The following is a 17,169-nucleotide window of genomic DNA, read 5'->3' on the forward strand; positions in this document are numbered from 1 at the left end:
TGCCTGGTTACTAGCTTGGCAGTTATTACTGCTTAATGATTAGACTTTTTTTTTTAAATATTTATTTGAAAGGCGGAGTTACAGAGAGGCAGAGAGGGGTAGAGAGGTCTTTGCATCTGCTGAGTCACTCCCCAAATGGCTGCAATGGCCCTAGCTGGGCCAATCTGAAGTGAGGAGCCTCTTCTGGATCTCCCACGTGGGTGCAGGGGCCAAGCACTTGGGCCATCTTCCACTGCTTTCCCAAGCCATAGAGAGCTGGATCAGAAGTAGAGCAACTGGGACTCAAACAGGTGTCCATATGGGATGCCGACACTGCGGGCAATGGCTTTACATGTTACAGCACAGCACTGGCCCCCATCAGCTGGCTTCCGTCTGGTTGTGAGACACCATTGTGGTGCCTTGTGACCTTAGGTTCCCTGTGACTCCCTTCAGGACGCGACTCTGGCTGTGACTCGACCCTCCCTTTCCATCGTTTCCCCATTGCTCAATGTGCTTCAGTCTTACTCACCTTGCTCAGTTCTGCTCTCGGAGTCAGTGCTTGCTCACCTGTCTGGAGCACTGTGATCCCAAAGCTTCCTAATGAGCCCTCCAAATCTCAGCTACAAGACACCTCTTCAGGGAAGACTTCTGTACTCAAAGTGCGCGGTTGCTTCTCCCAACTCGTCATTGTCTGCCATTCAACCAAGATTTTTTGTAGCATTGACCTGTTCTTAATTTGCTTCATTATTTATAAGTCTGTTTATCTACTTTCTCTCTCCACGAGTGAAGTGAAGGCACTCTGAGTGTCAGACTCTTGTTTTTCATTGTACCTGTAGCACCAAGAATGGAACATAGTAGGTATCACTAAGCCTTTGCTGGCACTTAACTCACCATGTGTTAATATCAAGACATGAGGGTTGGCACTTGGTGAAGCAGTTAAGATGCCAATTGGGATGCCTTGCTTGAGTGTCACCTTTCTTTTTGACCAGCTCCCTGCTAAGTACTCATCTGGGAGGCAACAGATGATGACTCAAATACTTGGTGGGGTTCCCTGGATTAATTTTCTTGCTCCTGGCTTCCACTTATTGCAGACATTTGAATGGTAAATCAGCAGATTGAAGATATCCTCTCTGGCCCCTTTAAAATGAAAACATTTAACAATCAAAGAATTTTTAAGAGAAAGGGTATATATCAGTTCACATATTAAACATGTTTAGATTCTCTTAAACTACATAATCAAACAATAAAATCTAAAAATCTGTGTAGAATGAGAAATAGTTGTTGTGTGTTTCTCTGGCTTTCTGGGCCAGTGTAGTTGTCTTCAATACTGGCTACTGTGGTGGTGGTGGGTTAGCTCTGGCTGGTTGGGAAGCTGTGCCTCTCCTTGGAAATGTCTGAACTTCAGCAGAATTAGGCCTTTGAATAAGGGAGAACTTCCCTACACAAGCCACAGTACCTAATCTGGTTAAACTCCTGAAATCAAAAAAGGAAAACCCCCAAATCATTATTGTCTAAGCCTGTATAGGAGGGAAATGTATCAATTTTAGGAAGGAAACTGTTTAGGTATAGGAAAATTGCTGAGTCTAAAACACTAAGCACTGAAGCTTGCCAGGAGGATTATAGAATTGACATCCCTGAAAGTGTTAGGAATAGAAGCATGGGTCTCCAGCTTCGATCATGCTGTGATGTGAAGATAGGCATCTTCACTTGATTTTGCTGTCGTCATCACCAGTAGCATTTGTGGATACTGAACATGCAAAGATACCTGCTTGGCTCTGACCATTGTGCCCTTTATCTCTCCCACAGTCAATCAGACACTGTGTATCTGATGTCTGTGCCTTGAAAGTGCTTCCTGATGTCTTGTTCCACTCCCTACCACTTTGCTCTGTCTCCATTTGGGCTCTTTGTGTTGAAACCATTATAAAATTCCAAGTTTGTCTTCCTTGTTAGATTAATGCAGAAGAAAGGAGTTTGAATGCATTTGGAAAAAAAAAAGTTATAAATTCTAAGAGGCTCACACAAAGCAGGTATTGATGAATGTATTGCCTATATATAGGAAATAATTCTTTTTGCTTTATGTCTCTCTGCAATGGGAACAGGAGAAAATGATTTAAATATGCTTTAGCAGTCAAATACATCTGAGCAAATGTAGACAAATCCTCCGTCCCGTTGCGAGAGGCAGAAATTCATAGAATTAAGGTAGAAGCGTTCCATGAGTGCATTGCTGTTTGTCTCTGATTTCAATAGGCATTCACCTCTGTGATTTACATTCAACTTCAGGTGGCAGAGGAGGGATCCACTGTCTCCTGTGTGGTCGAGAGAACGCGGGGAGCGCTGGACCGCGTGCATGTGTCCTACACCATCTCACAGGTCGAAGCTGACAGAGTGGATTACCTGGTGGATGACTTTGCCAATGCCAGCGGAACTGTCACGTTCCTTCCTGGGCAGAGATCAGAGGTAAACCCTGCTGTCTTTGTTTGAAAGCCTCCTGGAAAGCTGGTCCTGAAAGGTTTGTTTTGGGATTGCTGTGTAGCTTGTTGCTATTTAAGCAATTTAACATACTCAGGAGTTAAGATCTATATTATGGTATAACACTTTTAAAAACTCATTTTTACAAAAAGACTAAAGGATTTTGAGTGATGCTTGTTACAGTTTTACCCACTCCCTAATCATGATATAATAAGTAGTGATATAGCTTGCAGCTTGTGAGCTTTTTTGTTATTATTTGAGACAAAGGGAAACCACAGAATCTTGATAGTATTCTTAGTCAATGAGATTCTGTCTTTTTTTTTTTTAAGATTTATTTATTTATTTGAAAGTCAGAGTTACACAGAGAGGAGAGGCAGAGAGAGAGGTCCTCCATCCGATGGTTCACTCCCCAATTGGCCGCAACAGCCGGAGCTGCGCCGATCTGAAGCCAGGAGCTTCTTCCAGGTCTCCCTTGTGGGTAGAGGGGCCCAAGGTCTTGGCCATCTTCAACTGCTTTCTCAGTCCACAGCAGAGAGCCGGAGCGGAAGCAGAGCAGCCGGGTCTCAGGCTGGCGCCCATAGGGGATGCCGGTGCTTCAGGCCAGGACGTTAATCCCCTGCGCCACAGCGCTGGCCCCTCTTTCTTTTTTAAAGATTTATGTATTTGAAAGGCAGAGAGAGAGGTCTTCATCCACTGGCTCCCTCCTTAAGTGGTTACACAGCTGGAGCTGAGCCAATCCAAAGCCAGGAGGTTGGAGCTTCTTACCTCCCACGTGGTTGCAGGGACTCAAGCACTTGGGCCGTCCTCCACTGCTTTCCCAGGCTATAGCAGAGGGCTGGGTCGGAAGTGGAGCAGCTGGATCTCGAATCAGTGCCCATATGGAATACTGGCACTTCAGGCAGCAGCTTTTACCCGATACACCATAGCGCCGGCCCCTGAGAAATTCTTATAACTATAACCTCATTTTATTTGCATTGAATTTAGGGAAGTGAGGAAGTTTTCCTGTTCTTCAGAAGTAAAAATGACCTCTAATTTCATAAGAAAAAACTTTGAAATAATTGCATTTCTGAACAGGTGTTTCATAAGACTTCTATAAATGGAATTTTTCTCTCTGCCTTGCAAAAATATTTAAGATTATCTTCAGAAATGTGAGTAGCTTACAGAGAATCAGAAACATAGTGAATTACAGTTTGCTGATAGTGGTCTTTGAGGAAATTTTTGAGAGTATTAATTGGATAAGAATGATAAACTTTGGCAGCTTACAATATTCAGATTTAAAGAATTGAACTAAGGAAGAGCAATAAATTTTATAATTTGGAGGAAGAAGCATACAGATAGTTTATAACAGAATTTCTATAGCAGTGACCTAGAGATAGGGCCATGGTAAACATTTTAATCTCTGGTTCAGGGTCGGCGCCATGGCTCACTAGGCTAATCCTCCGCCTATGGCGCCGGCACCCTGGTTCTAGTCCTGGTTGGGGTGCCGTATTCTGTCCCTGTTGCTCCTCTTCCAATCCAGCTCTCTGCTGTGGCCCAGGAAGGCAGTGGAGGATGGCCCAAATGCCTGGGCCCTGGACCCGCATGGGAGACCAGGAGGAAGCACCTGGCTCCTGGCTTCGGATTGACGCAGTGCGCTGGCCGTCACAGCCACTTGGGGGTTGAACCAACAGAAGAAGGAAGACCTCTCTCCCTGTCTCTCTCTCTCACTGTCTAACTTTGTCTGTCAAAATTAAAAAATAAAAGAAATCTCTGGTGCGATGAGGAAAATTGAGACAACAAGGAAGTTTGCATAAAGCCAAAATGATCAACTTATAGTACTATATTTTATTTTGATGCTTTGCCTTTTTCCATTTTGTTCTTGGACTTAACGTGTTTTTTTTATGAAAGAACTGATGGTATGTCATAACTTTTTAATGTTAAGACAAGGCAAACCTGGTTTGATAACCCACAATTCTTCATGGAAAATATACTAACTATGAAATAAGAAATCCTGGTAACTGTTGCTTTAGAAATTAGATTCCTATACCTTTTGCAACACACATTTAATCAAACTTGCAAACTAAAATAGTTGCAAGTGTTCAGGTGGAGAATTCTTTAAGATATTCTCTTCCATAGAGGTGACCTGTGAATGGTAGGTGTCATTTCTGCATATCTCCTTTGCACACGAGTCAATGCTCTAAATTAGTCTTTAATGAAAAATAATTAAACATTGAAAGCCAAATTCAAATTCTATCTGAGACCTATGGAATCAAAATCTGTAGAAAAGCTAAATTAAAAAAAATAAGCTCTCCAGGTGCTTTTACACCCACAGCCAGTGTTTGGAGACTGTGTTTGGGTTTAGAGTTTGTTTGCAGGTGGCTGTCACTCTTCCATCTGATAGAAATCGGGATACATCTTCATCTGTGCCCCTCACTGCAGGCTGTGGATGCCATCAAGCCTGCATTTGCTGTCTTCAGAGAAATCTCAAATCCATCTATTTTTCCTTCTTGCTTTTGCCCCCAGACTGGTTCAAAATTCCGTAAATGCTTTCGCTCACCTTCTTGCCTCCTTCCTCACTCTGCCGTGTTTGCATTTTGCCATGGTTCTTTCTGTACAGCAGAAGGTTCTTTTTGTCAATCCCTTGTTTATGATATTTCAGTTTATCTGCAGTCTTTGTGGAATGGGGTACAAGTTGCTTGTGGGGACTGAGAAGGTCTCTGTGATCTGTCTCCTGACTGCTGTCTAGCCAAGTGGTGCCATTGCAGGCAGTGCAGGGAGACTTGGATCCAAGAGACCATATTTGAGAAACTTAATTAACCTTAAAGAAGCACATAAGAGTAACATCCCTTGCAAGCAATGGAGTTGGACACTTAGACATAACTAAAACTTACGAGACATAAGAATATCCTCTGCTTAATACACGAAAACAAAGTAAATCTTTGAGAGTAAGTTTTACCATTAACTCAAATTACACAACTCTTTGAGAACAGAGGTTCTGCATGGGACTTTCGTACATGGTGACTCCTGTTAATTTAACAATTACCAGTCTTCTGTATGATGTGAATGATCACCTGGGGCTCTTGAGATGAGATGTCTAGGCTGTGGAAGTCTTTTCAGTCCACAAACCACATCAGTTTTCAGACAAGGTCATGAGCAAAGAGGAAGTTTGTTTTTCTCTTCAGGGAAGAGAACATCCATCTTTGATGACCACTTCTTGCCACTGGGGTCTCACCCTCAGAGGCCCTTTATGTAGGGAAACTTTCTGCAGCATTGTCCTGGCTTTCCAAGCCTGAAATTCTCTCATGGGCTTTTCATCCAGACCAAAATGCCTTATAGGCTGATCCTGAGGCCACTGAGTGTTACAGTAATTGGCTTTCTATGAGTCTGCTGTATGTACTACTTCCCATGTTAGAGCAGTCTCTCCCTTTAATCTTATCTATATTATTACTAAACACTTATTCCTATGTGTATGAACACTAAATACTTAATCCTGTCTATATTGTCAATAAACATTTAAAATCCTCCTTTTGCCATCTTGGTCAAGATGGGATTTGAGATCCTATGGCAAATTATCAAACTGCACCCTTACAAGTGAGTCCATAGAAATGTATGCAGAACTATACAGCTGAATAGTCACGTTGTAAGACCAGAGAAGATAAACAGCTACAGCTCTCCATAAGCCTTAATTATCCTTAAGGATGTGACTTGGATCCATTGACACCTTAAAGTCTCTACTGGTACACAAAATGGTGTCCATTGTTTTACCCAGCCCACTGAGGGGGCTTCCAGCTATTCCTCTTTCTTTTTTAAACCCGTTGTAAAGCTAAAACACCATACTGAAATAAGACTCAGCCTGTTCTGGAAAACACCATTCTGGAAGGCCAAAGAAAACCATCTGGTCTGAGATGAAATCTTGGGAGGCTCACCACACGTGGGATACCAAACCCCAAGAAGCTAAAGAGAACTAGTGTAAAACCAAAGTGCTAAAATAACAAATCAGGAATCCGAAAAGGGACTGGCACATAGCCAAAAGGATAAGGGAGCCTGTGCAAAGCCAAAAGGGTAAACCAGAGTATAGCTAAAATAATAAACCAATGCAAAGCCCAAATAAAACGCTAGAGTAATAAAAAGCCATAATAAAAGTCACTCTGCTGATCAGGCATATAGCATGGGGGCTGCCATCTTGGAGATGGAGTCTGTTGCCCATCTTCTGATAATAGTGAAGTTGCCATGGGGGCCGCCATCTTGGCAACCACATGTTTCAGATGGAGGCTGCCATTTTGGTGCTATTAGTTCTCTCCTACCAGAAATAAAAGCATGCCTGATTGGAAAATCAATGAACTTGTGACAGACCAAATTCAGTAACATTAAGTCCATCCATGAAACTTAAGTTTCTAACCTTACAAAATCTGTAAATTTTTCTTAAAAACACATCACGAACAACTTGGATACTTGTGAATATTGACAAACACAGACTGGCCTCTTTGTCCCACCTTTTCTTCCTAACTCCATTACCACTAACATTTTAAATTTATTTTTCCTCCAAAAACAACCTTTTATTTAAGGAATACGGACTTCATGCATTTCATAAGTTCAACTTTAGGGATATAATCGTTGTTTCCACCATGCCTGCCCGCCCACCCACCTTCCCACCCTTCTTCTTCCTCTCTCCCCCATTCCCTGTCCCATTCTCCACTAAGATCAATTTTTGATTAACTTTATATACCGAAGACCAACTCTATACTAAGTAAGGAGTTCAACAATTTGCATGGAAAAAAACAAAAAACAAACAAAAAAACTGTCCTCAAAAGTCAAGACAAGGGCTGTTCAAAGTCATTGCATCTTGAAGTTAATTTCACTTTTTCCCAAGAGCCTTAGGTGATCACTGATGTTATACATAAGAGTGTTAATTGTTAAATAAACAAGAGTCACTTATTTCCCATGCAGGACCTCTGTCCTCAAAGAGTTGTATTATAATTATGTTGAAGTGCTTGCAAAAAATGTGCTATTCCTGGATGCTGCTTTAAAGTTAATGAAGTTCCTAAGAAGTGATTGCTAATGTTTTTATTGGCTTTTGCTTGCCTGAAGCTACCAAAACTAGGAATGCAAAAAACATAAAATGTGCATCTTTACAATCTCTTCACAAACTGCGAACACTGAGAGAAAACCAGAAACCACCTGAACTTTGCCTCTCATAAAACCAAAACCTCCTCTGGCACGTTTCCTGGGAGACGAAACTGCGTGTTGGCTACATTTGTTAAACTGAGAAATCTGAGAGAAGAGAGGCTGAGAGACAAAGATTTTCAGGGCTTAAAAGCCTGTGAAACTGTTAGCATGTTGCTGGTTTTTAAACCAATTAAACAAGCCCCTTTGTGGTCGCCATTATGTTCTAGAAGAATATAAACCAAAATGCAGTATTTGGGGTTCTTGTCATTTATTTAGATAAGAATTCTAAGCGTTGGCCCATATGAGACACAACATGGTAAAATTCAGGATTTGTTTGGAAAATGAGAGAAATACATAGGAATGTGAGGGTTTCATTGAAAGAAAGTGGGTCAGAAAGATCAAGGAAGCAGCCCAGAGACTTCAGGCAAGAGGGGGGCACACAGGCAGGGGAGAGGCTGGTGGTGCAGGACAGCAGGCATGAGACGCGGTGAAATGGGCCTTTCTAATGTTGAGTTGATAGCTAATGCCAGGGAGTCAAGGTCCGTTGTGAACTGTCTTTCTAAACTCCTGGTCCTGGGCATGTTAGGCCTGCCTTGTTCAGGCTCTGGACATGTCTACACTGCCCTTTCTTACTTCTCTACCACATCACATTATGTGAGGGAGCTTTGCTCTGAGGCTGGTAATACCACTATCTTTGGAATAAAAATGTTGATAAATTATCACAGTATGATGGTAATGTGTGACTAGGATAATTTTCAACAGAAGATGGGACTCCTTGGCACTTGCCTTTGTTTTTTTAATAACTTTTTAAGATTTTTATTTATTTATTTGACAGGCAGAGTTACAGACGGGGGGGGGGGGGTCCTTCCTTCCATTGGTTCACTTCCCAAGTGGCTGTGACGGCCGGAGCTGCACCGATCTGAAACCAGGAGCCAGGTGCTTCCTCCTGGTCTCCCATGCAGGTGCAGGGGCCCAAGCACTTGGGCCATCCTCGCTGCTTTCTCAGGCCACAGCAGAGAGCTAGACTGGAAAGGGAGTAACTGGGACTAGAACCCAGTGCCCATATAGGATGCTGGCGCCGCAGGTGGAGGATTAACCTAGAGTGCCATGGCGCTGGCCTTGCCTTTGTTCTTAAAACTGCCAAAGCAGCACACCTTAGACTGGATAGTTTGTAAATGATAGATATTTTTTGCTTATATGTCTGCAGAGTGGAAAGTCCAACATCAAGGTTCCATGGATTTTGTTTGTGCATCCAGTGCTTCCCTGTCTTATAGACATGACGTCTTTTCAGTATGTCCTTACATTTTGAAGGAGCAACAAAGCACTCTCCATGCCCCCAACCTAAAAAAAAACCCTTTTATTCACTTATTTTCATTGTATTTGAAATACACACACACACACACACAGATCTCATTCACTGGTTCACTGCCCGAATCCCCACAACTCTGGTTAGACCACGCTGCAGCTGGGAGCCAGGAACTTAATACAGATCTCCCATATGGTGGCAAGGAGCCAACTACTTAAGCCACTCCCAGGATGCACATTGGCAGGAAGCTGGGATTGGAAGCAGAGCTGGGCACTCTGATCTGGGATTCCGACTTTCCAAGAGGTGACTTAACCACAGTGCCGAATACCTTCTCCCCTAAGGCCTCTGTTGTAAGTGCACTGATTGCTTTCATGAGGCCTCTGCTTTGAAGATCTAATCATCGTCTCCCAAAGGCCCTACCTCTTAATGCGTTCATCTTGGGGATTGGATTTCAACATAGGGATTTTGGGAGGACACAGATTTAGACCATAGCAGCATCCATTATATAATGTTTAGGGAATTAATCTCAGATCTACTTCATTTTTTATTTGTGCATGTATAATGCTTAAATTTATATTCAAATAATCATGTGAAATAGTAACTTTCTTAAATGTAATTTAAAAACTTTTCTTAGTATTTTGAACACTTAATGCTTGTGCATGTTTATGGAGTACAGTGTAGTATCAGCACACGCGTGCAGTGGACACTGATCAAAGTGGACAGCTAGCTTTTCCACTTCCTGATCTGTCTTGATGTTTGGGACCTACCAGCTGCTCTCTACAGTTCTTGATACAGGATGTGATGAGTGGTGATCAAATGGAAGTCATTCAGTGTAACTGAATGTAACTGAATTGGCTGTTTTGTTTTCCTCTGGAGGCAATTTCTGCAGGTGTCACTGCCTAATGCCTCTGGATGTCACCGTTTCCAGGTCCTGAATGTACATGTTCTTGATGACGATGTTCCTGAGCTGAATGAGTATTTTCGTGTGACGCTGGTTTCCACAATTCCTGGAGATGGGAAAGTTGGTTCTACTCCCACCAGCGGTGCAAGTGTCGATCCTGAGAAGGAAACCACCGACATCACTGTGAAAGCCAGTGACCAGCCATATGGTAACCCACACCCTCTGCGAGAACAGTACTCGCACCTGTGGGGTGCTTGGTGGTGTTAAGAACTTTCTAAGGCAGTTTTTATGAATGATCGAAGTAAAAATCTGTAAGACTTCTGAGCTCTTTAACTTTTTTTTTTTTTTTTTTTTTTTTGACAGGCAGAGTGAACAGTGAGAAACAGAGAAAGGTCTTCCTTTTGCCGTTGGTTTACCCTCCAATGGCCGCTGCGGCCAGCGCGCTGCGGCTGGCGCACTGCGCTGATCCGAAGGCAGGAGCCAGGTGCTTCTCCTGGTCTCCCATGGGGTGCAGGGCCCAAGTACTTGGGCCATCCTCCACTGCACTCCCTGGCCACAGCAGAGAGCTGGCCTGGAAGAGGGGCAACCGGGACAGAATCCGGCACCCGGACCGGGACTAGAACCCGGTGTACTGGTGCCGCAAGGCGGAGGATTAGCCTATTGAGACATGGCGCTGGCCAAGAGCTCTTTAACTTCTATGCTGCCATTTTGAGAGATGTTGTATAAGACAGGAAATTATCAATATATGAAATTTAGTAATACTCACTGGAAAGCTTTTGCAAGACTATTTATGGCCTTAAGATTTATTTAAAAATTATCCTGTGGTGATAATATTCACACCTAAGTATTTGAAGAAGTTGATTCATATTTTATTAGGGCTCAAAAAGTGAAGCTATCACTGCACTTATATTAATATATTTTTCTCTTACAGTTAAAATTTTTAATTTTCTTAAGTGGGGAACTGTTATAGTTTCCCTGTATCTCCTGTATTGGAAAGTGATTTTTTTTATGTATGTATTTTACTGATTTGAAAGACAGTATGAGAAAATGAAAGGTAGAGACAGTGAAGATCATCGGTCTGCTGGTTCACTCCTCAAATGGCTGCAGTGGACAAGACTGGGCCAGACCCAGACCGAAGCCAAAAGCTTCATCTGGTCTCCCACATGGGTGCTGGGGCCCAAGCACTTGGGCCATCCTCCACTGCTTTCCCAGGCACATTAGCAGGGACCTAGATCAGAAGTGGAGCAGCCAGGTGCCCATAAGGAATGCCGCACAAAAGGTGGCGGCACTCCCACTATACCACAATGCCAGCCCTGAAAAGTAGTATTTCTTGTGTGAGAATAAAGCACATAAATCTATAAAAAGATCTGTTTAGGAAAACTGAGAGGTTGTTCAATTCTGGGTTTCAAAGTTGAATTTTTTCTAAAAGAACTGTTAGAAATCTTTAGAATGCTTCAAATCCTGTTCCACTATAAGTTAGAGAATGAGTTGTAGATTCTGGTCACATGAATAAATATTTGAGAATAAACATCTTAAAACTATAATCCTTTTACTGATGCTTTTTTTAAAAAAGATTTATTTATTTGTTTGAAAGTCAGAGTTAGAGGAGGGGTGGGGGGGGGTCTTTCATTCAATAGTTCACTCCCCAGTTGGCTGCAATGGCTGGAGCTGGGCCGCTCAGAAGCAGGAGCCAGGAGTTTCTTCCAGGTCTCTCACACGGGTACAGGGCCCAAGGACTTGGGCCACCTTCTGACACTTTCCCAGGCCATAGCAGAGAGCTGGATGGGAAGTGGAGCAGCCGGGTCTTGAACCAGCGCCCATATGGGATGCTGGCGCTTCAGGCCAGGGCATTAACCCGCTGTGCCACAGCACTGGCCTCTTACTGATGCTTTTGTAGGAAATAGTTTTCTTGGAGTAGAGACAACTATTTTAAGTTTTAACCTTTGTGAAGTGTATAAACATGTTTCATGTCAAAAGCATGTTAATCAAATCTTTATTAAAATGTTTTCTATATAAAGTTCTTGGAATTTTGTCCCAGTGGGGTGGATGTTTGGCACAGCAGTTAGAACAGTCTTGAGTGTGTGTTGTGGCTCAGTGGGTTAAGCCACCACTTGGGACACCTACGTCCCATTTCCAAGTTCTGGTTCGAGTCCTGACTGCTCCACTTCTGACCTAGTTCCCTGCTAATGCTTCCTGGGAGTCCACAGATGATACTCAGGTGCTTGGGCCCCTGCCACCCACTTAACCAAATGGAGTTCTGGGGTCTTGGCTTCAATCTGGCCCAGCTTTGGCTGTTGTGGGCATCTTGGGAGTGAATGATCACATGGAAGATCTTTGTCTCTCTCCCTCTCCCCCCTCCTGAAATAGATGGAAAAAGTAAGCATTTTAAGGAAAGATGGCTCTCTGGACACTGGCATCCCATTTTTTTTTAATTTTTTTAATTTATTTTATTTTTTGACAGGCAGAGTGGACAGTGAGAGAGAGGCCGCCACAGCCAGCGTACCGCACTGATCCGATGGCAGGAGCCAGGTACTTATCCTGGTCTCCCATGGGGTGCGGGGCCCAAGTACTTGGGCCACCCTCCACTGCATTCCCTGGCCACAGCAGAGAGCTGGCCTGGAAGAGGGGCAACCGGGACAGAATCCGGCGACCCGACCAGGACTAGAACCCGGGGTGCCGGTGCCGCAAGGTGGAGGATTAGCCTAATGAGCCGCGGCGCAGGCCTGGCATCCCATGTTGAAGTGCCTGGGTTCAAATCCGGACTCTGGTGCTGATTCCAGGCAGTGGTGATGGTTGAGGTGTTTGGGTTCCGCCTCCCAGGTGGTAGACTTGCAGTAAGTTACAGGTTCCCTGCTTTGGCCTGCTCCAGCCCCGCCTGTTGCAGACATTTGGGGAAGGAACCAGCAGGTGCGAGATGCTTCTCTTTTTCTCACTATCTTTCAAGTCAGTGAAATGTTTAAAATAAAAGATAATTTTGGCGGGTGACAAAAATGATTGTGCAAGATTGCTTCAGCTGCCTATGAAGTTCATTGGCAGGAAGGGAAAATGTGCATGGCCCATTGTGTCCCTGCAGGCTTGCTACAGTTCTCCACAGGGCTGCCACCTCAGCCCGAGGATGCCCGGATCCTGCCTGCCACCAGCATGCCGCATGTCACCGTGCAAGAAGAGGATGGACAGGCCAGGCTGCTGGTCGTCCGTGCACAAGGACTGCTGGGAAGGGTGTCTGTAGGATTCAGAACAGTGTCTGTCACGGCGTCCAGTCCTGGGGACTACCAGGTGAGCCGCGTGCACCGCCCTGGTAAAAAACAGGGCGTAGTCCTTCCCCTGGAGGATGGGAAGGGACTTGAGTATACAGTAGCAATGATGCCTTTCTGGTCCTTGAAATTTGCACAAATTAAGGTGCCATGGCTCATTGAAACCTGATACTTTGTAGTCGCTTGAAGAAATATTTAAATCTTCCTACTGATGGTCTTCAGTTTCCAGTCTGGGTATCGCCAGTCTCCAGAAACTACACCCTGCAGACTGCTGAGGGTTTTCAGAGCTGCCCAGAAGTCCTGGTTGTCGTGGTCACCACTTGGAAAACTTGCATTTGCTTGCATCTGATACCTGCCTTTATTCCTCCTTGTGGTACTTCAGCTCTCTGTATGAGCACCAGACTAAGAGCCCTTAGGCTCTGAATGTAAGTGTGTGTGCAGGGATGGAAGAAGCGACCACCCCATGAAGAGGAGATAACTGGGTTTCAGGTGTCACTGAACTGAACCAGGTTTCAGGTGATCCCTGCCGTGCAGGTGCCTCCTTCCCAGCTGTGTGGAGTGATAGCAAAGCGCGGATAACACCGAGTTACAGCAGTGGGAAGCATTAAGGGCGGGGAGTTGGGAGAGCTGCCTCTGGGGTTATTGAGGATGGCTTTATTGGCTTTATGCTGCACTCGGAAGTTTAAGGACAAAAGTGAATGAGGAACTGCTTGAGCTAGGTAGCATGGCATGAGTACAGGCCATTACTTGGGAAGGCACAGGTTATCAGAGGTACTAGAGGAAGGTGTGTTTCTGGAATGTGGAGAACTAGGTATGTTGTCAAAAAATACGAGAGGGACTGGGTCATTCAATGCCTTGGGAATCGTGCTGCATTTTTGGTTGTTTATTTTAAAGGAGAAATAATTGAAAGATATTAGTGTGTTTCTGGAAGATCACTAGGCTGAACTGTGGAGAATGGGTGAGAGGACACAGACTTTTGAATAAGGAGTGTAGAGCAATGTAAGAGGTGATAGTGTCTTGGGCTAGGACTTGAGACAATGTAGATGACAATAAGTAGGTGAGCTCAAAAGTATTTAGAAGTGAAAAGAGCTAGACTTGAGGATTGTTTAGGGAGAATGATAAAGTAGAAAATGGTGTTAAGAATGACTACCTAATTTCTCGTGTAGGCAACTTGCTCTATAGTTGACAGCTATGAAGATGATTGGATAAGACACAGTTTTAAATGAAGATCATGAATTTAAGATTCTGCCAACGATCTTAAGAAAAATTTCAAAGTGTTCTAAGGATTAAATCTGGATACCAGAAGTAGGAGATACAGTTTTGGAGGTTAGGAGCACATATATGGTGTTAAAATCTGAGGATGTCCTAGCCTTGTCTAGACAGAAGGTCTAGAAAGAGCCTGATGAGTGATTTTTAAAGATCCTAAGGACAATGTCAAAGTCAGCAGTTGGCACTGAAGAGGGAGAGCTGGAAATACAGCAAGAAAACCAGGAGAGTGTGGTGTGGAAACACTGGACAAGAACATGGTTCTGGAGCCAGAGGGGCCAGTTAGATGCTGCTGACATCAAGCAAAGTGGTTTCCTCAAAGAGCCGAATGTCATTTCTATCGTGAAATTATTCTACTGACTACCAACCTCTAGGCAAAGATAATTACTTCCTCTTGGAGCGCTCTGTGCATGCCTGTATAGCAGTTAATCTAGTGGAATTATTTTTATTATATGCCTAACATTCCACCTAGAATGTTCTCCCTGCAGGCAAAACTTTATTTTGTTTTAAAATTCATACAACTTAAGTGGTACTATAATATGCCAGCGATTTGATAAATACTGATCAAGTGAATCCATCATTTCATAATTCCACAAGATGAAATGTTGATCTCACAAGCTAACATCTAGAAAAATTTTAAATAACTATAAAAAAGGACTTGGAGGGGAGTGCTTCTATAAAATTATGGGAGAGAAAGAACTTTGACTTTTTTTGGATAACTGCTGTTCTTTGAGTATGGGAACTTTTCTGAAGGGAGACTATGTTAAGATTGGCAACTGCGAGTTTAATAAAGGAAGGACTAATGTCTAATGGACTAATAGGTATAATTGCTTGCAGAGATTCTGGGAATGAAAATGCTGTTACTATGTACTGCATATGTAAGCTTCCCCATGATATAATTTCAAAAGTTTGCCGGCGCCGCGGCTCACTAGGCTAATCCTCCGCCTAGCGGCGCCGGCACTCCGGGTTCTAGTCCCGGTCGGGGCGCCGGATTCTGTCCCAGTTACCCCTCTTCCAGGCCAGCCCTCCGCTGTGGCCCGGGAGTGCAGTGGAGGATGGCCCAGGTGCTTGGGCCCTGCACCCCATGGGAGACCAGGAAAAGCACCTGGCTCCTGGCTCCTGCCATCGGCTCAGCGCGGTGCGCCGGCCGCAGCGCGCCGGCCGCGGCGGCCATTGGAGGGTGAACCAACGGCAAAGGAAGTTCTTTCTCTCTGTCTCTCTCTCTCACTGTCCACTCTGCCTGTCAAAAAAAAAAAAAAAAAAAAAAAGTTTTAAATATAGTTGGTCAGAGTTCCTGTGGTCATTGAATTAGGAATTTGTGGAGTCCAACATGAGGATAATTTTATTTGCTTTGATTACTTTTTTGATGATTAAGCATATAAGAAATATAAAAACCTATCTATTTAGTTCAAAAATATTTATGTAGAGGTTATATTGTGAATTTTCCACTATTTTGATTAACTTAAGTCTTCTCAATTGTGTTCTTATGTTCTTTTGTTACAGTATTTAACAGTTTGAGACAAAGCAAACGTTTCCATTTTGCAAGTTTATAAACAGAATAATTATCTAATGGACAGATCTTTTATTTGTATTTCAGAGTGTTGCTGGCACGCTAGAATTTCAACCAGGAGAGAGATACAAATACATTTCTGTCAACATCACTGATAATTCTATCCCTGAATTGGAAAAATCTTTTAAAGTTGAGTTGTTAAACTTGGAGGGAGGAGGTAAGACTAGAATCTACGCACCATGATGATGTATGCTGTTAAAGAAGCATTCACATTTCTGTGAATTCACATTCCTGTGAATTAACCTTTTTTTCTTTAAAAGAATGAGTTAGTGGATCTTGGAGAAAATAGTCTGGATGTTAATAATTGCTTAATATTTATGGTAGAAAATTTCTGACAGTCTCTTTCTTGGAAAAAAAAATTCCCATAATTTTAAGTGTATAAATTAATATTCAACTGATAACTTAACATGCTTGTGCTGTGAGGATTAGTTAATTCTGAGTAATATGGATACCACCTACTGAGCTCTCTTTTCCCCCCATTTTGTATTCAGTGGCCTTTTCCTAAAGTAGATGTGTTTTTCAAATGAAACAGGTCAATTGTACCACAGTGTAGATGTTATTCAAAGTGGGTACCTTTAAAATCGCCTCTGTTCTCCTCCTCTTCTAATTTTCACAGTGCCTCTGTAGAGCCAAATCCATATATGACAGGTAACTAGGCCTGCTAGATAATTGAGACGATGATCAGTAAAGCAGGTCAACCATTCCCTCAGTTCTGATGTTTAGAAAGTTCTGAATACCGAGTGTGTTTGAAGTAAAAACTCATTTAATGGGAAAAATTGTCTGCATTGAAGTGAGACTATAATAGTTATCCCATGTAGAGGGATAATTTGTTTCTTTGCAGACTTATTAAGGTATTTGATAATCAGATGCTTATGGAGGTGTTATAGAATACATGTGGCCTCTTCTGACACACACAGAGAATATATGTGATATGCGCTGTATTAGCTTTGTAAGTATAAGAAATTAAGAGTTGATAGGGAATTCATCGGGACAGTCTCTCCACAATATTAGTCCTCCAAGAGGAAAGATTGGAGAAGATAGATATATCAAAATTGTCTGTTAGTGGCCGGCGCCACGGCTCAATAGGCTAATCCTCTGCCTTGTGGTGCCAGCACACCGGGTTCTAGTCCCGGTTGGGGCGCAGGATTCTGTCCCGGCTGCCCCTCTTCCAGGCCAGCTCTCTGCTGTGGCCAGGGAGTGCAGTGGAGGATGGCCCAAGTGCTTGGGCCCTGCACCCCATGGGAGACCAGGAGAAGCACCTGGCTCCTGCCATCGGATC

At 43.4% G+C, this 17,169-nt stretch overlaps 1 protein-coding gene across 1 annotated transcript in view; it reads left to right on the top strand.

The window, feature by feature from the left end:
- Window positions 1–17,169, top strand: part of ADGRV1 (adhesion G protein-coupled receptor V1) — a 603,645-nt gene that overhangs the window by 99,249 nt on the left and 487,227 nt on the right. Inside the window, exons 23-26 of the mRNA XM_089313009.1 lie at window positions 2,260–2,436; window positions 9,828–10,008; window positions 12,874–13,076; window positions 15,918–16,047. Of these exons, the coding sequence (XP_089169135.1) occupies window positions 2,260–2,436; window positions 9,828–10,008; window positions 12,874–13,076; window positions 15,918–16,047 (691 nt within the window). The remainder of the gene's footprint in view (window positions 1–2,259; window positions 2,437–9,827; window positions 10,009–12,873; window positions 13,077–15,917; window positions 16,048–17,169) is intronic.

Source organism: Oryctolagus cuniculus, chromosome 14 (assembly GCF_051225735.1).
Source record: "Oryctolagus cuniculus isolate XC-2025 breed Fujian yellow rabbit chromosome 14, ASM5122573v1, whole genome shotgun sequence".
Classification (NCBI taxonomy): domain Eukaryota; kingdom Metazoa; phylum Chordata; class Mammalia; order Lagomorpha; family Leporidae; genus Oryctolagus; species Oryctolagus cuniculus.